The sequence below is a fragment of the Anas platyrhynchos genome, chromosome 9 (assembly GCF_047663525.1).
Source record: "Anas platyrhynchos isolate ZD024472 breed Pekin duck chromosome 9, IASCAAS_PekinDuck_T2T, whole genome shotgun sequence".
NCBI lineage: Eukaryota > Metazoa > Chordata > Aves > Anseriformes > Anatidae > Anas > Anas platyrhynchos.
Genome location: NC_092595.1, coordinates 5,446,920 through 5,471,617, shown reverse-complemented (window position 1 = coordinate 5,471,617; position 24,698 = coordinate 5,446,920). Strand labels below are relative to the sequence as shown.

Sequence of the window (24,698 nt, the reverse complement as noted above, 5' to 3'; positions counted from 1 at the left end):
TCCTGGCTTGTATTGTTTTGTCACTCTCTCCTGCCTGTCTGTACCTCAGCTTAATAATTGGCACAATGAGAATCTGTTACAGGAACGAGTGAAGAGTGGTAGTCTTTTACTATGGTAACATCAACAGCAACATCAAAACAAACGTGAAATATGCATTTGGAAAGAGCTTTGAGGACCTTAGATATGAGATTCCATGTAAATAGAAATATTGATACAGATGAGCCTGAAAGGTTTCAAAAGGTTGTTAAATCAAAAAAAGAATAGAAAGAAAACAGGCTGAGCCAAACTAATTATTTTTTAGACAGTACAGTTGAGTTTAGATCACTGGATAGATGCCATTTACTTTGGAAATCCTGTGCACAGCAGCCCTGAATTTTCTCATGGGAAAAGACTCTCTGTAAGAAGTGTTGCTTCTTCTCAAAACTATCAGCCACCAAGAACCAGAAACTCCCTGGGGAAGGTGGTAGGGAAAGAAAGGAGAAGAGCAGAGTCTTATATACCATCACAGCTCCCTGTTTCAGAGAGAGAAGATAAATACAAGAATCTATGGTTGGCATACATACCTCAACGAAAATAAATAGCTAAGTGGTAAAAATTCATATATGTAACATGAAAAATTGCTTTGAAGAATAAGTTTGTAGGTGTACTGTTTGAAAAAGGTTATGGAGCATTCAAGGAAAAAAAACACCTGTCTGCTCCGCGATTTCAAAACCAAAAAGGATTAAATGATTAATAAACATATTGCAAAAGAATAGAGCCTGATCTACTAATTAGGCAGATGAAATAATTGTACGCTGTAAGAATGTGGAATGTTTACACACTCCTGTGTCAATGTGTGGTTAAACCTTTGCTTATTGATCTAGCCCTGACAAGGCATCCCTTGGTTGCCTTAGTAGAAGTGTTGAGCTGATTTTTCCTCCTAATCCCCTTTTAGCTTCAGGAAACACATCCTGACCAATTTATGACACTGCACAGTACTGATTTCATCCTCCTCCAAACCAGCGGATGGCAGGAAGAGAGGTCCAGTGGGAGCCTCCTCTTGAACTGCATGCGAGCAGCTGAAGGAAAAAGAACACAAGGCTTCTCTGCTACCATAAGGAGCGTAGTAAATATAGACATTGATCTTATTTCATATTATGTTATTGGCTTGCTTCAGATTGAAAAATCATTACATTAATATTTAATAGTCTTTCCAGTAAAAAAATGTGAAAATTGCCTGCATTTTCAGTGGATTCTGGCAAGTCATCTGTTAGCACATGCACGTAAACATCAACAGCACAAAACACTATTACTTTTTTGTAGATTGATTACAGCAACATGCTCCAGAGCACACAGCTTTTTTCATTTTGTATTATCCAGGGTCTAAACCTCCACCTCACCTGTCCTCAAACATGAAAACCAACTCATTTCCAAATGGCAGTTATCACACCTGAAACCAAGTAGCAGTTGAAGTGAATCTCTCAAACACCACATCACATTTCAGGCTGACATGCTTTTATGATGTGCACACAAATACAGCTATGTTTCCTTGTCCTCCCTGCGCCAGGTATTTGCACAAGGTAAAAATTTGGCTCTTCCTCTTCTCTCATTTGTGGTTTGTTTTCATCAGCTGCATGGAGCTTCTGATGCACACACATTTGCACCAACCAGCCAACCCCTTCTGACCTAGGAGTACAGTAAGACTGATGGAGATTCTTAAGCCTTAAAATAGAGAAGTATTTCCTGATGAATGATGACATGGGGAAAGCAAGAACTCATTTATTTGCCTCTACCATGGCTGGATGTGGCCGGCCTGTTGCTGTAGATTATGCCAGCATACAATTCTTCGTAAATTCCCACTATTGTTCCTAGATCCTGAGCTTTGTCAGACACACAAAAAACAGGTTTTGATTTTCTGTGCACATGGCCATCTAGTCCAGACCCAGCTCTCACCTCCCTCTGAAGCACAGCAGCATTCCTTCAATGCATATTAGGCTTCAAAAACCTCCAAAGGGAAGGACAGAAGGAAGAAGGGGAGAAAAGGGGAGCACCTGGAGAAGGAGGGAGAGCACATGGTAGGTGACACCTTCTACCACAGCATCTTTGCTCCATCTCAGGTGCTTTCTCATGGCCCTGCCCCGACCTGGGTCACTGTGAGCTCCTCCTGCTGGGTGACACAACCCTTGAGGGATTGATAACTTCCACAGTGAAGTGGAAACTAATTACTGCTTCTATAAATGATACTGGGACAATCAATTTCTAATTAACATCCTTATTTTTATGAGACATTTGTCTGTAAACATGTAGAATTTGTAAGAATCACTTTCTCAATTTCCTTCAACTTTTTCAGCAAAGATTTCTGTCTTTAACTTAAGTGCCCAAAATAGTGTCTTGGAAAGGCTGTTTTAAAATCTGACGATCACAGTTTGAAAACAAATTTTTTGAAAATATAAAGAGTATACTTAGGGATAGTATCTAATTCTGCAGGCTCCAGCCCCAAAATATTTATATTCATTCTCACATTTTCCCACTGCATCTTTTAAACAGTTAAAAAAAAAAATCAAATGAAGTAAATTTAGAAACCATTAAAAGACCTTTAACAGATTGTCATATCTTGTAAGATTCTTGACCCAGGAAAATAAACACACTAAACAGGATGCTATTTTCAGTTTGGTCACAAAATCCTTTGTGTAGTATTCCAACAAGCTGAAAAATCATTTCTGAATTAATCTTACAGAGTCTGACATGTGAAGAGTTTGACTCACCAGTTCCCATAAGCTGAATGCCACCAGTTGCAATACATGTGTGTGAAAACCTGCAGGAGTTAAAATACCCCAGACTTCAAAAGGGACGAGATGCAGCATGGTCTACACACACCATCAGCCTGAATGTAAAAAATAGCCATCTTCCACAGCCTCCAGGACAAGCCAGCCCCACAGATCCCCTCTTCTGGAGCTGGAGCAAGACTTAGTTTTCTACTCTGAACACAGATATTGTTTTTTAACCCATTTAGAAATTGCTAATGTGAGCATTCACATGCATTGTTATCTCCTCATCCTGGAAGACCTTCCCCTTGATACCATTCAGTAATTAAAAATGGCTGGAATACGTATTCCTAAACCAAATTAGAAATAAGTGTTACTATTAAAATTGGATAAGGCCACCATGTCTCTGTAAGCGATGTAACTTCCCGGTAAAATAAGCATTCTGAACAAAATCTGAAGTTGTTTCGCAGTGAAGCATCTCAGCAGAGCAGCACAATTAACCATGGAAAGCGTAGAGCAAAGCTTGGGAACAGAGTGTAACAGAAAATTGATATTTCTATTACTGTCAAATACTTGTTTATTGTGGAATATTTATTTACTCACTTCTAGTTAGATCAGTTCACAGAAAACCAGTCCAAGTATTATTACACTATAATCAGAGCTCCCAGAGCTTTGTGACTATGTCAATAAAACAGAAAGACTGCACAACTCGCAGACATATTTCTGCAGCTGGCCCGCTCACCACCCGTGATGTTTACAGAGTGCTTTTGTGAGGCATCTGCTTTTTGCAAAAGCAGGGCTGGTGCCTGACATTGGAGAAGTCGCCTTGAAATCAGCTCTGTCCTGGCCGCGAGCTGCATGGCAGGGACATGCCCCAGTTCCTCATGCCTTGAATATTTTTTGAGATGGATTTTTTGGGGCATGCTGGATGGATTTGCTATCAAACAGGGAAATCACCAAACTTGTCAGCTGCACGCCACCTACGCAAAGAGCCCTGAGCTTGCTGTGCCACACACTCGAGTCGTTCACAGGCTGCCATCCTTGCATCACAGCAGGGCAATGCCAGGCCAAAGCTAACAAGCCCAACGGGGCAGACACACGTAGACATACTGCTAGAATCACACTGCTATTCTAAACAACGCTCCTTTCCAATTTTGGCTTTGGTGGATCCAAAATAACCAAGATTTGCTTTCAAGTTCAGGGTTTCCACAAACACAAACATTGACAGAGGAATTCCAGCGCAGCTAAAGCATCTAAGCCCTTTGCTAACTTGCTCCAAATTCTGCTGAAGCTTTGGCAAGAGACTTCTTAGTCACAAAACCAGTAGTGTTTGGCTTGTTTAGTCTAGGAAAAACAAAGCCTGGAAGAAAACACATTCACTGCTTTTAAACGCAGCAGGGAATAAACACTGGAGAGAGAGAAGAGCTGGTTAAGTTAAACAAAGTTGACAGGAAAAGAAAAACTGTTGGTGAACAAATTTAGAGAATGAGACCAGTGATGTTCTGAAATACCCCAATTTAATCAGGGAAGGCAAGAAGAAGAACCAACCGATCACCTTTTAGAAAACAGCCTAAAACACGCTGCAAGGAAATATATGGTGTCCAGTCTCCAAGAGCAACTGATTGCCACCCCTACCAAAAACTCTTTCCAGGTCTGCATTTCAAAAATGGTCCACCTTTGCTTTTCTAATAAAGCACAGTTATCAACAGCTTCTCATGTTCTTGCCATCACGTTTCACTCCATTTTCTTTAACAGTAATTCTGCTTTGGAGCAGCTCACAGGAAGCCACGCATGACAGATGATCAAAACTAACAACTTTCTTCTTCTGACGTGGTACTTGGGGCCTACAACAGCACACGAGACTGAAGAGGACATGTATAAAGGGATGGTGTTCTCAGGATACTTTTCTGAAGGCACAGATGTTTCCTGATAAAGACAGGTACATACAAGCTTAAAGAAGAAATACCAGTGAAAGAGTTAATGATCAATAGCAAAAATACTCTGATGTATGTTTTTATTAGCAAAAACCCTTCAAACTATACGTGGTGCTGCATAAAGTGCAACTCAACTTTCTTCATTTGTCTTCTCTGGCAGACACAGGATTTGGGAGTTGGGAAGTTCTTCCTCTTATTTTATTGAAGAAAAGAGCTTTCATATGTTATTAATTTCATATTACTTACATATATTATTAGTCTGATTTGTGCTCTTCACACTTTTTTTTTTTGGCAGAAACTTAGTCTTCCAACAATATTTAGAACAGTTGCAGAGTTAATGCTCATGCTTAGCTTTAGCCTTTCTATTTGGATCAGAGACAACCAGACTCCCTGACTACAAATATGTTTTTTTAAAAACAAATGAAAGAAATGAGAATGCAAAGAAAAAAAAAAAAAGAAATCCGAAATCCAGTATGATCTCAGCACAACAACACTTCTGCGTTGAGCTTCAGGGACAAAACTGGAGCCTGATTAGAAAGCAGAGCAATGTCCTGCCCATCATTTCAACCAGGAACCAGCTAAAGAAAAGAGACTGAAGAACTGAAGAATGAAGACTTCTGTGAGGAATTTAGATACTCCACTCCGTCTGTCTTGACCGTGTTGCTCAAAGCTCTCATTTTGCTTTAGCTGCTTTGACTCTTGTCTGACCACATGAAGAGACAGCAGGTAGTTCAGGACTGCCCAAAGATGATGCAACTCCACAGCTGGGTAGCCAGTCAATGAACAAACCGTTCAACTTCTTACCAGGTGTATTGCACTTTTGATTATTCTTCAATAAGTTGCGTCTAGCTTAAAGTAAGATCATATAAACACCAGTGCAGGGAGTGAGAGAAGTGGGAGAACACGCAGGTGGTGGAGGCAGGTTGGAAACATCACCAGCAACCTGAACTGGCTCAGACTGCTGTGCAGCTTTGCCTAGGTGCTGTGTTTAAACTTGCTTAGGCTAAACTTGCTTAGGTTCTATCCCTCCCTTACCCCTTCCCTTCTCTCTACCCATTTAAAAGTTAAAAAACCAAGGACAGTTTACACCAAGATCAGTTTTCCCAGTCAGGATCAATACACTAATACTTCACTGGCACAAAATGGGGGACAACACAAGGAGGGAACAAGAGGCTTCTTGCTGGCAATAAACACACTTGAAAACAAGAAAAAACTTATACTTCCTACTGTCTTTGACAGAAAGGGTCACAGAGTTACAAGCCACTGAACAACTGCAGGCAGCAATAATGCAGTTGCACTTCCTGGGTTTATAAGTGATCTGGAACTGAGGGGCTTTCAGTCACCAAATTCCTATTTCTCCTTACATCTTTCAGGTTGTCAGAGGAATGTATTTTAGAAATAAATCTACATTTTTGTTTTTTACTATGTGGTTTTAAAACCTAAATATTGTAGGCAACAATCAGGACACACTGTGCTAGGCACTGTAAGCAATGAAAGTATGCTGCTTACTTTAAATAACTTCTAGTATGCGTATCTGAGTATTTGCTACAAGAAGTTCACTTTTTTTTAGGGTTCAGGTTAAAATTTGAGAACTGAAATTTTTATTTAAACTCTACAAAATTTGTAGGATTTTGACCCTGAATACAAAAAAAAAAGTTATAGTAGTTCTGTGCCATATCTAATTTTACAGCTGTGCAATCAGATTTCAGTTTTTATCAGAGCAGTACTTAAAATAGAATTTCCTTTGTCACATCTTCTGTTATATTGCTGTTCATTGCCTGCATGGTACCCTCTTATTTTTTCTTTTACTTTTAGTTAAGGAAAAAACACATAAGACATTAAACTACTAATACAATTTCTGTTTTGTCACATAGAAATTTGTAATCTGAACTGTTATGAGGAAATGGTTTTAAACTCAGATTATCTTTTAATTAATTTCCATACATTAGCTATAACAAATAGCTATAGCTATATAAATAAAAGTTCACCACGTGCAAATTGCTTTCCCCTCGCAGCGATCAATATATTTAATAATACACTCTTGTAACAGTACTGCTAAACATCTGGAAAAAAAATGAGAAGTTGCATTCTAATTTTAGTTATCTCCCATTTTTGGAATTTATTTACCTACCAGAGTAGTCTTACCATAGCAGAGCAACTTGAAAATAAAATAGAAGGACAGGAGGAATAGGAAAAATGAGGGTGGGGAAAAAAAACAGTATTTGAGCCTGATATACCACAATTCATTCCATAAATGAATTACTGCAGATTTCTAGGCTCACTAGTTTTGTTTCTTTTATTTATTTATTTTATTTTTTTTAACTCCCTCTACGTGCCATAAACATTTCTCATGTAAAATAAATTATGTACTCTCATCCTGAATGCTCTGTACCATATCAAAAAGATTGTACTCACCGGTATGAGGTTTCTGGGAGCAAATCATGAATAACGTAACTTGTAACATTTCCTACGGGAATGTTGATGTCACCAAGGTCGATGTTGTATGAAGTAATCTCAGCTCCATTATTGCATGGTTCTTCCCAGTTCAATACAAGGCACACAGAGGGTGAAAGCTGATAGGCATCCATGTGCTCATCCTCCAGCACGGAGAGGATGGAGACTGCATCGGGTACAGACGCAGGGATTCGGCAGGTCACCAGATCACTGTAGGGCCCAGCTCCTGCCTGGTTAATAGCCTGTGTGACAAAATAACATTTTTATAGGATAAATATTCTCTTTCAAATGTCTGTCAAGTTTTTAATCCTGAACTGTGCAGCCTGGAACAACTGCACGGATTCCTCAGAGGATACGTATCACCGGCTCATTCTCTAAAGGATGATTCATACCTCCTACCTCTATTAATTAATATCTTCCTTTGTTACTCAGGAGTGTCACTCAGCTAAATTGGAGAATACTTATAATTTCCCTAACAGCTACCTAATCAAACTTAATAGTAATCTTTTTAGCTGCAGCAAAAATTGTTTGGAAAGAGAAAATGTCAGAGTCATGGTGCTGCCAGTGACAGGTGGCATCATGCTGTCCAGCACAATGGACACCCGAAATTATCAAGGGGCCCTGTATAAAAACCTCAGCCTACTGCAGTCATCTGCAGAGTGCATCAGATACTTCATGCAAGGATCCCTAGACATAAGGGGCACTCAGCCTGCTGAGAGCTACACAGGTTCCTAACTCACATAACAAATAGCTGATTTGATGCTAAAAGTTTCTGATATAAGAATATACAAACTCAGCATGGCATTAAGTCTATGACTCAGATTTCCCCAGAGGTCACAGATTACTAGCAAACTACTGCCAAAGCACATAGCTCAATATTTTCCACAAGAGAGGAGACCAAATTATCAATTTGTTTTGTTATAAAACAGTTAGCGAGCCTCTCATCTTGATTCATAAATCCAGGATCCCAGTGGAAACCAAGGTTCAAAATCCAGCCCAAGTCTGCTCACTCATCAGAGGCTGAAGATTTTAAAAAGCTCAACACTGCACAATTGCACAGACCTGTTTCTTTTCTGATCAGTTGATTCTCAGCCAATGTTAAATGCTGTATGTGCTGCAGTGTTACCTCCTCAGGACTGTTCCAAGGTCCTGTGCACAGTGTCACAGAACTACTCAGGCTGGGAGGGACCCTGGGACATACCTACTCCAGGATCAAAGCTGAATACAGATCAGGTTGCTCAGGCTTTTGTACTGACTTGAAAAATTCCAAGGATGAAGACTCCAAGGAGACCCTCTAACACCTTTAACATCCTTAACTGCCCTCAGTGATAACTTTTTCTTCTTTATATCCTGCCTCAACAGCTCTATTTCAGTCTCTGCCTGGAGCAAAACTGGATCCAGGATCTGCTAGGCTTGTTCCTGCTGATACAGCCCACAAGGTACACACGGAGCCCACGACAGGACATCTGGGCTACAGAAGTGGAGAAGGTACAGGCCTTCAAAGCAGCTTTTGACATTTCCCAGTAACATCCACCACCATCCTTTGTGCTTGGGAAAGTGAGCCCAGATTCTCCCACAGATTACAATTAACTGGAAAACCTGGGTTTACAGTCTTGCCAGTTGGACTACGATGGCAAGGGAAGGACAAGTCAAGCAGTTGTTTGATTCCTTGCCTTAGCTCTAGTGAATAATATTTTTCTGCTATGCGTAGTACAAATACAAAGCCATATTCTGTTTTTCCAGGAAGCGTTTTGTTCAGCTGAAGAAAGACATAATAAAGTTAGATTTGTCAGCCTTTAAAAAGCCCTTCAAAACAAATCCTGCTCCAGGGACATCTTCTATTTAGTGAAGCTCTTCTAGAGCTGATAAAAGTGAGCCTTGTTTTGTGGTCTGCCAATGATATTAGTCTTGCCTCTAAACCAGTGTTTGGCAATCTGTATCTTGCTCCCAGCAATTTATTTTTAGTGGTGCTTTTAACTGTTTTATTGGACAACCTCATCATCATAACTGATAGGAATTTCATTCTTCTTTGCTTCCTAGATATTCCCCCTGCCTAACTGACACAGTATTTCTCTTTGCAGAAGCCACAGTTGTTTTCAGGAATATTCATTAGATGAAAAAAAGTTGAGCAACAATAAGGACAAATTGTCTGCCCTGCAGATATATATGCCTGATTCCTCAATTCCCTCTTTTTATTGGGTTACTGTAGGTTGAGATAGCAGTGTTGTACATTTATTAGAAGGCAGAGTAAAATTGTTTGGGAAATCTTTATTTTTTTTAAGAAGTAAAAGAAATATTTTCTGTTATAGCTGCTAACAGCTATGAAATTAACTATTATTCTCACTGTTAAAAAAAGACTAGTTTCTGACACTATTTAGCTCTCCTTTGTTCATAACACTTTTTTTTTTTGTTCTTGTAATTGCTTCAATGTCTACCTTATATCGTGGTTTCTGAGATATGCATATCCATATAACACAGATTGTATCTACAGCATGAAGCCCTTTAAAAAGGCATGCACGGCCAACTGATGGATTTCAATATCATGTCTTTGTGTTGTTGTGCATTTCACTTCAGTCGATGGATTAAATTACATTAGCCATGTTAAAACCTAGGTAAATGCATATAACATTTTTGTGGCAGGTCATTTAAAATGAATGCCCACTTGAAATCAAAGATCCCATAGAGCTGGCTGTTTCCATTTTTAACATCAAAATCTCCTGGAGTTCCCGACCATTCACCGCAGAAGTGGTCTCACGCTCTCCTCCCTGCCCGGTGGGTTCTGAATGCCTTCCCTCTTGTGCAAACAGATGCACTTTCTGGCTCAGACTTCCAAGCCACCCATCCACGTTCTTTCAATTAGTTTCCCCAGTACTGCCAGGGCAAGGTATAGGGCCAGTTCCCAAAAAGTCACAAAACACAGTTGAGGGTACTTAAAGGTGTGAGGCCCTTGCTCCTTGGCTGCTGGCCAACCGCTCGAAAGCTACTTTGTATGAAAAATTCAACATCCTGTTAAAAAAAAAAAAAGTAATAAGGAAACTCTTGACAGAAGCAAGTTGTCCTTGATCAAAGAAATGACCTTGGGTGGTCCACACGCTGCCAGCTGGGTGGGTAGGTTAACTTTTCATTGGATTTATTGGTGGTATTCTGCCTTAACATACAAATAAATCTTCTGGAACGGTATCTTGTGTAAAAGTATTTTTACTTTACTCCCACTTACTTTACTTGCCATTTATTTTTTCAGTGGACATAAAGGAGAAAAGAGCACTGTATTTTTATTTTTATATATACCAATATATTGTATTTTAGTGTTTAGTTTTTACTGAAATGAGACAAAAAGACTGAAGAAATAGAGATCATATAGAGACTCTATATGATACTCAGTCTTGCAGATCTATGAGAAAAATGGTAAGAGAAAATAAGATGAAGACTCATCTTCTGGCAGCTATAACCTCCTATGTATATAGGAATCTATTCAGCTGCTTTATTTGATAAATGAAACAGATGTTGGAGTTTATTATTTAAGCTAGGGGAATCTTCAACAACCAGTTGGGAGGTATATGTTGTTTACCTATCATAACCAATAATTTTATTTTTTTTAATTGTCTAAAACATCTTTTTTTTTTTTTTTTAACATCAGAGGGCAAGGTGGCTGTTAAAAGTATTATTCACTGAAAACAAGTTACATGAGACACAAGAGCAATTTTCGTGAGCTAGAAGTTACGCCAACTCCCTTGTTTATCGCTTTGAATAGTGCTGAAACTCAACCACGTAACAGTCTGCATTATTTAAAATAAATTAACATTGCTGCCAACTTACAGAGCACGTAATTTCATAGTGGCTAATGATATTTAAAAAAAAAGTCACACGTAGCTGAAGGCAGCTATGTTTACATCTTAAATTGCAATGCACGCATAAACTTCCATACCTGTAGCCTACAGCAGTATTGTGCTGCCGCTGACAGCTCACTGATTTCAAAACAGGTATCTGTGCCACTATATGCAAGCTGTAGAGATCCCTCATCTTCTCCCCACTCTAATCTGTATTCAGAGATGTCGGCCCCAGAACATTCAGGACTCTGCAACACAAATATTTATGTCAATTAAAAAATGAGTACTTCAGATCCTTGTGGTTCACTGGTTAGGAATTAAGAACATGAAAAAAATCTCTTATTTTGAAATTAATACACCATTACTTCTGCAAATTGAAATGCCCTGAATTACTGTTCCATAATAGGTTAGTGAAGCAGGCCAATTCTGCCCAAAATTTATCTGAAAGTCACAGAAACAAGACAGCGTATGCAGCTACTTCATCTTTCATCACAACACTCAGAAATAAATTCTCCCCCCACTGGCTTGGCAGAAGCATGACTGTGGAGAACACAAGAAAGCATCAATGCGGTTAAGTGATCAGAACATCTCTGGCAGAGCTAGCCCTCAAGCCTGACGTAGTTGTTCATGTTATGGAGAAAAGATCAACCTCAGCAATTGAGTAGCTTGTCTCAGGTTTTTAATGAAAGTCAGATATTGAGCTACTACTCAAATCACGGGATATGGGAGGGTGGACCTCTGTATGTTCATGTGCGAAAAAAGACTTACTGCAATACCTTTATTATTCTGACGTCTGTGGGAATGCAGAATTTATCCAGATATTTTTACTGGAATTTGCTGGAGATGAGCTAGTGCAGGCGTAATGCCGTGGCTCCTGAACCAAAATTTTATTTTATTTTTTACAAGAACTGTCTAGTGCTGTGCTGTGTCAACTGAAGTGCTCTGAGGAATCTCTGCTTTATGTAGGGAAGCGTGGGCCAGGATATGACAGACTTTCGGATTATGGCATGCAACAAGCTCTCTTTTTAATTCTCTGAATGGGGAACTAGAAAAGTGATACAACTACACAGGCAAATCTGCTTGGAGAAAAAAAAACAAAAACAACAACAACAAAAAACAGCAACCCTAGAAACTGTGAGAAAGTTAAACAGTCACCCAGTTTAGCAACTGCAAATTTGTCAATATGGCTGTTACTGGGAAAACAAACATGAGTGGTGGGTTGAGCAAAACACCACATGGAATTTCCACTGTAGCAGGTCTGACTACCAGTAAAAGGTACGGAGCATCCCTGCGTGGGTTCACCAGCTTTGTCCCTGGGCTTCCAGCTACTTTTTTAGGAGTACTGCCAACTGCTAAGCCTGCTAAACATGAGAGGTAACTAAAAAAGAGCATCTCAACACTTGCAACTTCTAAAAGGTAACATCTAAAAGCTCAGTGCAACTTTATCTCAGAATCACAAAATGTTGCAAGAAATATCAACAAAACACACCAAAAGTGTATCAAATGCACTTGTTTCATTATAAAATTGAACTTGGATTATGTTTCTATTTAGATGTATTGTTAGCACAATTCCTTTCTTAAAACTTCTCATGAACATCAGTAACATTTCTCAACAAAGGCATCCTTTAGTGGAGGGAAACTGAAAGATGCAGAGCTGAATAGCTGCTAGGTTTCCAGAGAAAGTTTGTGGCAGAATTACAGCCTCATTGTTCTGCATCACAGCTTTATTTATGACATCCATTCCTTTCTGCCTTAATTACATAACTTTTTTTTTTTTTTTTTTTAATGACACTGATCCACATTTCAGCGTTTAAGCTAGGACTTAATCAAAGAACCAATGTCTAAGGTTGTGGAGAACAGAGGAAAAACTTACACAAACAAAAATAAAAGTAAATATTTGGGGAAGAGACAAACGATTTTTGAGAAAAGCTGAACTGTAAGCATTTGTGAAGAGTTAATTTCGTATCAGAGACTTCAGCTTTAGCCAAAATCAAATATTTGCCTTCACAATTCTACCGCAGGACGTTCTGACATGCTAAAAGCCTGCAGAGTGCACTTTAAACAGACCAACTCTCTATCATCTGACGCCAGTGTAGGAGTTCTTGTGTCTGAATGCTGGTCCAGATGACTCATGATCAACTTTATGCAATGCTTTAAAAAGAAAAGTAGAGATGACAACTTTCTACAATAGAGGAGTTTCTATATACACTTTTCTTGCAAAAAAAAAAATCGTTCTAAACCAGTTAACAGCTCTTGAGCCAGCTTTCAAGTGCACAGCGATCACATTAGTTTGGGTAAGTAAAAGAGAAGTTAAATGAGGGCACCTGACCTACCTCCCAGCTTACAAGTACACGTGTGTCAGACAGAAAGGACAGAGAAGGTGCTCTGCACTGCCCGGGTGGTCCTGCTGCCGTAGTGATTTCTGTAGCTTCCGAATATGGCCCGTACTAGAGGGAAACAAGATATCTATACATTAATACGTAAACATACACGCACCTCATGCTCCTCAAAGGCTTTTCAAATGTTTTTTTTTTTTTTTCTCAACTGATTTTCAGGAACAGCACACAGAAACTTTCTGAATGCAATAATCTCTCTCAAAGATGAGCTAGGCTTCCAACATGCAGCGCCAAGTATCAGAGCACAGGATTGGACCATGTAAGGTTCTGCAAGGTTAAAATGTGAGGAGAGCTTGGGTATGAGCAGACTGGCAGACTGCACCTCAGCTGCTCCAGGGCATCGTCCTGTGAAGCGGTGAGTGCTCGTCAAAGCGTAAGCCACTTCTAATTCATCAAAGAGCAGGAATGTGTGCTCAGCAATAGAAAACTGAGAAACTGTTTTCCTCTACCTTAGCTCAAAGTAATGTGTTCCCATGGCTATGCCATAGCCTGGCATAACTGGCTTTCCCTGGCTTTAAGGAGGAGCTCAGCAATAGCAAAGCACGTACTGGAGTCCAAACCCAACTTCTGTATGAAACATCTGCCAGAAGTTAACTGCAAAAGGATGGCATATGATGGAGCTGCAGTCTGGGTGTCTAACAGCAGCACCTGGTGAGCAGTGGTGCAAGGTACGTACACCATGTGCCACTGTGCCAAGCGGTCAGAGGCCTCCACGTGCAGCTCGGCCAGCTGTTCAGACCTTTTGAGCCTTTGGTAAAAATTAGCAAAAGAAACAGAAACACAGATTTCAACAGTCTGGAAAGCTGGCTTCAGCCGGCAGTGTGAGGACAGGAGAGAGAGAAGGTGGAAGCAGCCTGAGGCTGTGAGAGCGGAATAATGAACCTTGTTCAGTGCATCCCCAAGCTAATTAGAAACCATTCTCCGGAACAAAGGAATGTGACTATAAGCAATTAGAGGAAACACTGGTATTTGCTTATTTTAGAATGGAATACTAATGAGTATGGAAAAGTGAGCCATTACAAAGATTGAACAACACCAAAATTGTTCCAGAAAACCTCTCAACAGGCATCTCTGCTAGCAAGGACGGCTAACACTGATTGTTTTGTTTGAATTACAAAAGATATATACTTCAAAAAAACTCATGTATTGATTCCTGTTGTTTTGTTCACTTAACAGGAGGGAGACAGGTGTATGCATTTGGTAAAGAACACTCCTTCACCCCTATTTCACATCTGGTTAAAAAACAAACAAACAAACAAAAACAACCAAGCCAAAAACAGCCCCTCCATTTAATCAAGAGGGGAGCTAGAAATACTTTGCATCTTTGAGTACAGTTACTACACAGTTAAGATTTGAAAACAAGAAAGGCATGCAGTGGAAGTAAAGAGATCTTGTAAGCAGATATGACTGCTGCATGTTTTGGTCCAGCTGACTTTGGCCAGTCAATTCATGTTAGTACATGAAATCTTATTTTAAAAGAGTACCAGATACAAAACCACAGCTCTTCCTCAAAAGTTCTATTAAGCATTTCTCACTTTTTCTTTTGCCTATCTTCAGTTTCACCTTTCTGATCATCAGCTCTAATGCAATCACTGTCCAGAATCACACAACTCAGGCATTTTACTACCTCTAACGAGAAAAAGCCAAATCACATACCCCGCCATCGTTCAAAGCTCTCACTCTGAACTGATACGTTGCGCCGGGAAGAAGGTTGCTGACTGTGCACTCCAGATCAGGACCATGGTACACTTCAGAAACAACTTCTTCTGGTTCTGTCATTTCTACACTGTACTCTGAGATGGGACAGTCGCTTTCTGATGGAGGGACGTCTAGAAAGAAAACACATAATTCACTAACAACATACGGGCATATGCCAGGAAGATTAGTTTTTTTAATTCACAACACATAGATACAATCACATACACTATACACACACACACTGTCAGCAATGATTTTCCTCTTTGATAGATGCCTTACTGGCAATATCTTCACCATGCATATAATCAACATTTTTAAGGCAAATGAATAAAACTACTCTTAACTCTAAACATACACCAGGTCAGATCATCACATGCAAGATCAGCAGCTCCTCCCAAGGCAAGGATGATCTTTCAACCTGGGACACTGTTTGGCACCAGCAGGGGCCCAGCTATTTTTTAAGCAAAGCAAAGTAGTCAAGTAGCCACCATCCTCTTCTGAAGAACTGTTTCTTCCCCCATATCAAAGGTGGGGTTTTTTGGAAAAAAAAAAAAAAAGTTGATAAGGCAAAAGAGAGAAAAGGTACAGAAAACTTAAGACTGGTGCTAGACGAGTGCTGAGTACATTCCTTCTGGGTCAGAGAGAAATTATGAGGCACATGGTGTCTGTCTGACCTAATCTTGGCTGCTGGCTATTGTTGGACACAAGCTAGTGAGGGTCATGTACACTCCAAAACTACTACTTACACATGGGATTTCTGGCAAAGCCCCACTAACACCTAATAAAAACACAAACAACTGCCATTCTCAAACTTTGTTAGTCACACTGCTAACATTTATGAGATTCTAAATCTCAGTACAATGATCTAAACCCCAAGTGTCACTTGGAATAACAGCTTTTTGCAAAACTCAATTTGTTTTCCGTGCCTGTATTTGGTTTGTTACAGGCACCTTTTCCACCATGAAAACAACATATTTGGTAATATTTCCATGTTATGTCACAAGCCAGTACTGCCGAATCAGCCTGTCTGGGGTTCTGAAAAGCAGTGCCACCAGAAGGTGGATCTTCTAGGAAACAACATGGTCTTCTGCATGCGTAAGTCACTTTTTATACTGGATTGAGATATATTTGTCAGTTAGAAATGGTGCTGCTCTAGAATTTAGCTTATCAATTGACACCACAAAGAGTCTTGGATGCTGCAAGATTACCATAGCAAAGAAAAAATCTGTTGCTTACTGGCATGTATCCTGTATTCTGAAAAACTGTGTATTTTTGACTGTTTAGTGTCATGTCCATGGCCCAAGTTCTTTACAAAATTACTGGTATCCAATGAGTTGTGTTTCTCTGAAACAGGATTTAAATGTCACCCCAAATTCTCCAAGCTATTTAACAGTGATGTGCTCCAGTGGCTTACCCCATTGTAGCTGAACTTCTTTGTGCTTCGGCTTCCCTAAAACTCTTGGTGGCCGGCAGTGGCCTGGTGCAACACTTAGCGTACGGACAGGTAAACTTTCAGAACACTGGAAGAGAAGAGGAGCTGAAGTTAGCTCTGTGGTATAGTTAGTGCTTAGGAAATCAGCCATAATTAGAAAGTGATAAAAACTATGCTCTAAAACAGTCACTTATTAGTTGTTTACATAAACAATAAAGGATAGGAGATGCTATCAAGCGTGTTTCTTGCAAATGCAATGAATAATGAATTCTTTCATTAGCACTGTAGCACAGAAATGTTGTTGGCTAATTTTTGGGGCTCTTTATTCTAATTTTCCTTTTTTTCTAAAACAGTATCGAGTGCTAATGTACTCAAGCATTAAAAAAAAAATCACAGCACTAGGAACAGAAGCGTAGGTAATAAAATGACTTTAAATCAAAGAAGGGAATAGCAGGAATCAGTGGCTGGAAAATGGAACCTAAATGCATAAAGAACGATTCAGCCACATGAAAGGCGATTACCCCTACTACAACTTCAGCCACAGGTGTTGGTCAGTAAAGACTCACACAGATCAGAGTCTGTAGCCTTTCACAAGCAAGTGGTCAGATCACACAAACATCATGGTCTTTTCTAGCTTAAGTACAAACATGTACAGATTGGTTCTGAGGAAAGCAAACCGCACTGAATTGCAATTTGACTAAAAAGTCATCAGATGCACATAGAAGTCTTGAAAAATTCGTCAACTTGCAACAGAAGATTAACAGCAATCAGTGCTGCTTTATTGTGCTACACGAAATATATTTACTTGCTTTTTTAAAAATAAAGTATTTACCATATATAGCAGATAAATCTCTGAAAAATGTAAAACCAATAGCCCTTACTGTTAAATAATACTTACCTGACTGTGTCCGCCAGTGCTGATACAGCATGCCCGGAGTTTATACAAAGTGCCTGGTTTCAAGTGAGTACAGGTATATTCTGTTGCTGATCCACTATATGCCACTTCCCACTGATTTGCTAGAAAATGAGATACATCCAAGTTTATAAAAGTACAATGCAACAAGTTTACTACTGTCTAGGAGAAAAGAAAACCCTTAATATGGTCTTTCATTAATGATTTGTTTCAGGAAAGTCATTAGCTTTAATATTATTAAGAACATTATTCCTGCTTCAGGACATACATAGACACATACACACAGAAATATGTGCATAGAAATGCATATACATACAAATATATATATTTCTAAAATATATTAAAAATATAAAATAGAATAATAAGTTCAGCCCTATAACATAAAATTCCACCTGTCATGGAGAACAAGTATACTTGCTCAAAAAAATTAAAAAAAATAAAAAAAAATCAAAACTCTCCCAGAAATCCTGCAGGTTTTAAGGCTGCAAGTACATAACTCTGTTTCAATCATATCTGCAGTATTAGCATACTAAGAGCCTAAAGGGCCAGTACTTTAGAGTAGCCAGCATGGATTAAAATGCATAAAACTTATTTCAAGTTTACCTTCCGGACTTCCTTGAGAAATCTCCAATAGATACTTTAGGATTTCTGAACCACCATTATCTTGTGGAGGATCTGAAAAAAAACAACAACAATCAAGGCAAGTAGTTAGTGAATCAAGAATAGGAATGAAATAGAACAAAAAAGAATACAGAAACTGTTTTTGAATCTGCTCTTTCTCCTCGACAAACTAACTCCCCCACACTAACTACACCGACGAATTTATAGCAGAAGTGGGTAGCAGAAGTTAGTTCTCAGAATGAGTCAGAATAAGGTGGCTGGCTAACATTTCAGAGATGCTATAAACATAATGCATGGAAAAAGAACTGAAAAAGATGCGGTATGGAGGTTTGTCCCATTGATAAAGGAAGCAGCTGCAGGATAAGCAGTGTCCATCTGCAATGGGACACAAAATAGAAGACAAGCCCGAATGCACACTTGATTAAAACTCCGAGTTAATTAATTAAAAACAAGAAAAAAAAATCTGATTCTTAAAACATAAGTTCTTTTAAACATCCTTCAAAATATTCAGACAATTGAGCTGTCCAACCTTCCAGATGTATTTTTTTTTTTTTTTTAACTTTATGGACTTATAAATGGCATGAAATACCTAAGGTATAAGATGCATTTACAGAATTTTATTTGAATTCAATATTCAACATTATGACCCTCCAAAGCTCTCCTATGCCAAACTGAACCTGCTTACCCCACTTAACACTAAAGCCGTGAGATGTTATTGGCCCTTTAATGATCGGTCTGGTTGGAGGTCCTGGCCTGTCTGGGCTTGTTGTACAGACCAAAACTTCGCTTGGAGAACTCTTTCCTTCCACATTAGAAGCAAACAGCTGAAACAAAAAAAATGCAACAAATTTATCGTTGCTTACAGTGACGGTTTTTCTGACAGTTTTGTACAATACTTCCTTTAGTAACTACACAAATATCATTAACTTAGAAAGCATGTCACTTCCCAAAATAGCGTGTGGGATTTTAATAACAACTGATTGTCAACGTTGTTTCTTTAGAAACTACATCGATTTTTCCACCCCCTCCACCACCACGTAAGCTTAAGATAACAGCATTGCTGTTTTTCTCTGAACAACAACAAAGAAGAATCACATGGCAACTCGAAGTTATTTACTCACTGAAGATGAAGATAACAACTGTGCTATTTTTGTTTTGGAGGTATAAACTGCTATTTAGAACAATTTCTTTCAGGCTATCAGTAATCACATAATTAAAACCCCAAGTAGTATGACAGGCAAACAAGAAAGGCATAAGTGACAGTCACCAAAACTGGCAGGATGTGCCCAAAGTAAATTTGCTCAGCCAAATCTTATGTCTCTACTCAAGAATACCTTCTGCTGACTTCAGTGAGAACGCTGCTAAGCTACGAGAAGACCCGAGGACCTGGCCAGGAGACGGAGCATATCAGGAAGAAACCCCAAATGGTCTAATGCTTTGTGGCTGGTGAGAGCTGTATCAGCTCAGAATAGTCTCCGGGATATGAATCTGCTGCCAAGGAAGTGAGTAATAAAATATTTATTGTAATTGCTAAGAGTAAATATTAAGCTCGCAGGAACTTTTCCACTTGGGAAGCTCTGATATTCTCAGGATGGTCGTTTCTATCCCCTCTTCTAACAGAGGCTTCTGGGGAAAACAATTTGTAGTTTTTAAAGCCAAAAAATTAATTGAGGTTCACCAGCCCATATGCTTGCTTTAAAGAAGCCAAAGCCAGTATTGACTGCTATGTACGTTTTTCTTATGGCTATTTGTTATTTTTCTAAAAGGTACGGCTTTACATCTTTATATGATCTGAATAAGAAAAACTGTCAGCAGACAAGAATTCCAAATTATCACCAACCCTGTGTTTCTCACTGAATTTGCCTGGCTCCCAATTTTCTGCTTACTGAAGTCCTACACTTTCGGTCTGCTAAACTGAATAGCCAGTTACGAAAGTTTCAACCACTGTGGACATCCTTGATGACCTGCTACACTACTCTTCCTGGCATCTTTATTTTTTTACTGCCATGTTTTTGAATTATTTAATTATCTCTTGGCTCTTCTCTGACTGTTCACCAATTTAAGACATCCTACCATGAACACCAGATACATAAGTTAGACAAATATCTCAGTAACAGCTCCAGGGGAACAGTTTGAGATATAAATGTAATACAACTTATTTTTAACTTATAATTTCCTTTATTCATATAGCTAAAGTCTGCACTGGCCCAGTGGGAACTGAAAATTCATATTAACCTGATTCTTCAGCTGGAATATGCAATGCTTTTTCAGAGCCCCTGCTTCCCCAAACTAGAGTTTCTCATCTTCTTACTAGAAATAAAAATGGCACTCTGCTTCCATCTCACTGATAACATTACAACACAGTATACACCAGCACTGTTGTTTGTGGAACTTCATTAGAAACAGTCACTGGTGGTTCCAGGTGGTAATTCAAACATTTGGGAGAATGAAATTTCTGCACCTTTTCACGTGCTTTGTGTCACTTGCCCCCCGTGCTAAACCCTCATGGGATGCTGAACAAAACCCTTTACAAAGGTGTATTACACGTCCATTGTCACTTTAATGAACCAACCTTAATTTTGACCAAAATTGTTAGCAGGATGTCCCCTCTCTAAAGTGGACACTGATTTACATAAATTAACTCCCCCCCTCCCCCTACAAGAGATTTGGACAATCTCTATTACCCAGAGCCCCATACAAGAAAACCAACTATTTTGCCCAGGCTCAAAGACAAGCCTAGAATTGGCAGTATAGTCCCTACTGCTAGTTGTAAAATGCTGCTGTGACACTACTGTTTTAGGGTTTTGTTTTTTACTGTTTTGGGGATCCTTTCCCAAGTTTCACAGCTCACTAATGATGGTCCATGTGCAATGAGGGGAGGTCTCACTACGGTCAGATTACAGTTGTGCTCCGAGCCGGTGACACGAGGAAGAAGCCCAATTCAACCCATCATCAACCCAGCTGTGAAAAATTCATTTTTAATTTGCAAGCAGCACTGCAGAAAAGCACTTAAGCATCCACAACACTGAACTAAAAGGCATCATCTCTTCACAACGCTGCACCCGCTTTCCAGTTCCTGAAGTAGTTCATACACCTTCACAAGGTCTTCCAGCCTGCAAAGGAGCATACAATCTGGAGGAGACAGCTCGCTGCAGGCCCTGGTGGACAGGGGTGGTGCAGCCAAACACCATCTTGTGCAGCAGCACTTGGCTCCCGGACACCTCATGCCCATGGCAGCTCACGGATTGACTGGATTCATCCATCAGGTGTTCATATAAAATAATGCCTTATGCGACAGGGAGAATTTGGTTTTGATGGCTCTGTTTTGCAGGTAATAATAAAGGTTCCCTACAGTGCCTCGAAAAAAACAACATACATCCAAGACAGAAAATACTGTGCAGTGACAAGAGGAGGAAGATTTTACCCTGAATTTATACTGTGTGCTTCTTCTGAGATTCTTCACAGTACAGGCTTGCTCCTCTCCAGTGTACTTTGGGTGAAACACGCTATCCTAGAGAGAGAAAGAAATTCCAGTAAATGCTCTCCGTATTAGTGTGCAGCTAGAATATGCTGTATCAAAGGGGCTTCATAGTTGAGTGAATTTTATGTTTGTTTTCGGTTTGCTTGCTTTTTTTTTAAGCTACTAGGTCACAATAATGTTCCCTCTAGAAGGATGGTGCAACCAACCTGAATAATATAATTTTGCTGTAAAATAAGCTTAAAAGCAGTAACAACAGTTTAACATGTTTTAAGAGGAATAAAAGTGACAGATGATTACAGAAAGCAAGCGCACCACTCAGCAGAACATGGAGGATAAACTGCCCTATAGGTTATGGACTCCTGTGAAGCTTTGTAAACGAATCACGGATGACAGCACAGACTTTTAGCTAAGAATTTTAGCTACTTCTTAGCTAAGGATTCAAAATTCTACTGTGAAGCTGAACAAATCACACATCTCTGCCCTGCCAAGTACTGAGTACTCCTAAAAGGCATTCTATTAAAATGTTTTTTCTGTTACATAAAGTTTTAAGAGTCCTCACATAACCCTTACAGAAGTATTAACTGGAATGGCCCTCCAAAATAGGAATCCACAATATTTTCAATAAGCTTGGACTAATAAATGGAAACTCAATTTGAGCCACTCAGTACGCTTCACAGTAACACAGCACTTACATTATCTTCTTCTTGAATTTCCAAGGTGTAGGAAATCACTTCCTCTGGTGTACATCCTTCTACTTTATTCCATTGCAATGCAACCCACGTAACACCAGCTCGAACAAGCCTTGGTGCAGAAGGAGTCTGAGGAATGTTACCTGCAGTGTAGCATACCACCTCCTGGCTGTACCCACTATACAAGAACAGAGAAGGAGAGAGGAATATTTTAAAAGAACAGCACAGTGTTTTCACATATATAGATGGATTACTATTTTTTTTTTTGTATTTTCAAAAAATCTAGACAATGTTAATACGCCCAAGTGGAAAAGAAGAGCACACAAAATTAGGGAAATGCCAGAACTAAAAATAGAAACAAATGCAGGATTACAAGTGTCCTCACAACCATTTTTATGGATTTCATTGCAGTAATATTGGGAAAATAATAATGGATTGACTCAGATTAAAGTCTTATTAACTGTGAAGTAGAACAAAATCTAATTTAACAAAAGGAAAATAAAGCACAGCAAATAATGTCCAACTCCTCAACTTTTATAAGTTAAACTTTATATGTAGTTTCTACCTTTGTACACTCAGAACACAATTTCTATTCAAGCTACAGCCTTGAAAGCCAAGTGCTTCAGCAAATCTAGTCCCACTGCTTCAGACATCCCTCTCAAAGAAAGCAGGGAAAATCTATCCAGTCATGGCCACACACACTCAGCATCACGTAGGAGCTGTTTGGTGCAGGCACGGATACCTTCCAACTCTCCGGGCTGGCTCTGCTCCTTTCTGACCTTCCCTGCCCAAATTTCTTTGCATTCAAAGCTGAGCAATAAAGTCATTCTTTCTCAAAGCTCAGGTTGCAAAAAAAGAGAACATCTGCAGCAGAAGAGATGCATGCTCTCATCTCGTCTAAATCCCAGCACACAATGCCCTGAAACAGAACAGGCGGTTGTGTTGAACAAGTGTGGGAAGTTCTCCTAACACCCCAGGCAGACTATACAAAGTACAATGGAAATTTGAGATCAAAACTTAAAATGGATAGATTTCGGTGAATTTTCAGCAGCACATCATCGGAACTCTCAATTGAGTGCAGTGTTCTTGCAATTTTCAGATCTGTTTCCAAAGTACAAAGGTATATTGTTTCTTAACAAAGCCATCACATGAATTTAATGCACACAAAAATCCGTATCTACTTTTTGTGGGTCTTCTTTCTCAAAAACAACATATGTATGAGTGTTGAAAAAAACAAAAACACCTGTAATGAGCACCCCAACAAGGAAAAAATCATCTCAAATGATAAATCCACAAGCATTACAACTAACCAACACCATCTTAAAATATGAAGTGTTAGATGACATTAGCATGTCATAATTTTGAGTGCTGTCTATAAAAAACAAGCTGTGTGCTGTTGGTGCTTATCTTGTAGATTAACACATAGCAGCTGACCATGAATATACTTGTTAGTCCAATCCCTCTTCAATAGCCTGAGAAAAAAAAAGAGAGAATATAACAGAAAAAAAAAAGGGGGGGGAGTGGGTGGGGAGAAGTTGTGCAGCATGCCCAAAAACATTTTTTAAAAATCTGGAATCTGGCAGAAAGAAGAGATTCCAAAGCTGGGAACTTTGCAGAGACACCACCATCTGGCAGTGCCCTTCCATTTGCACTTGGCAGCTCCAGCTCAAGTCCCTCCACAGTTCATGGACTATTTAAACAGGGAGGGAAGTAATCTTGAAAGAAACTGGCAAAAGGAACGTGATCAGTCCCTGCACATCTCAGAGGGACACTGATTAACTTTTAAAAGTCATATATCACTAGGAGTTTTGTGTTTAAGATGACAGAACGATACAGCAATCTTCCTCAGCAAAGCACATCGTTATAGCCTAGTTGTTTTTCTTTTTCTTTCCTTCTAGTAATAATTATTAGACCCTGCTTAGCTAAGGACAATAAATGAGTATACAAAAGCACTGGATGTTTAGCTTTTTCACAGCTAAGCTCTTCCTCGCCTACTCTCCTCCAGAGGCATGCAGCCGCTCACGGGGACATGTCTTGGACATGCTCTGGTCCTTGCCGGGCAGTGTTTCAGCCCAGTGCTCCCCAGGAAGTCCTTGAGAATTGGAATAAGCCTGATTTCTCATCACCTTCACTTAAATGCATCTGTGCACAGGCAAAAAAGAAGACTCTGAAACCCATCTTGCAGTGCCCTTGAGTGTGCCCGTCCCCTCTCAGTCCCGGTTCTTGCCCCCTTCTTTCCCACCCTGTCAGCCAGCCCTGCCAGTTCCCCTGAAGAAGGAAAGGACTGTACTGCTGAAAAAAGACAGAAGGGCTTTGCTTTAAAATAGAAAAATAAATACATCAAGATTCCTTTCAAAATCTGTAACTCAACTTCCTCTTGCTTGTTTTTCTTGGTTCACAGAGGTCCCTAGTGGGAATTTCACATAAAAGATGTATTCTTTTTGTGTAAGAAATAGACCACAAAACACCATTTAGCACCTCAAAAGGAGTCTATCTGCTTCGACCAACC

At 39.4% G+C, this 24,698-nt stretch overlaps 1 protein-coding gene across 5 annotated transcripts in view; it reads right to left on the bottom strand.

The window, feature by feature from the left end:
- The window catches only part of FNDC3B (fibronectin type III domain containing 3B), a 174,671-nt gene that overhangs the window by 24,442 nt on the left and 125,531 nt on the right, over positions 1-24,698 (bottom strand). For all 5 annotated transcript variants that reach the window (XM_027464789.3, XM_072042700.1, XM_072042704.1 and 2 more), the window contains 10 exons: positions 22,193-22,367; positions 21,444-21,530; positions 18,705-18,843; positions 18,002-18,073; positions 17,384-17,502; positions 16,468-16,573; positions 15,012-15,184; positions 13,293-13,406; positions 11,058-11,207; positions 7,094-7,374 (listed from right to left, as the gene is read on the bottom strand). In XM_027464789.3, coding sequence (XP_027320590.3) covers positions 7,094-7,374; positions 11,058-11,207; positions 13,293-13,406; positions 15,012-15,184; positions 16,468-16,573; positions 17,384-17,502; positions 18,002-18,073; positions 18,705-18,843; positions 21,444-21,530; positions 22,193-22,367 — 1,416 coding nt within the window. The remainder of the gene's footprint in view (positions 1-7,093; positions 7,375-11,057; positions 11,208-13,292; positions 13,407-15,011; positions 15,185-16,467; positions 16,574-17,383; positions 17,503-18,001; positions 18,074-18,704; positions 18,844-21,443; positions 21,531-22,192; positions 22,368-24,698) is intronic.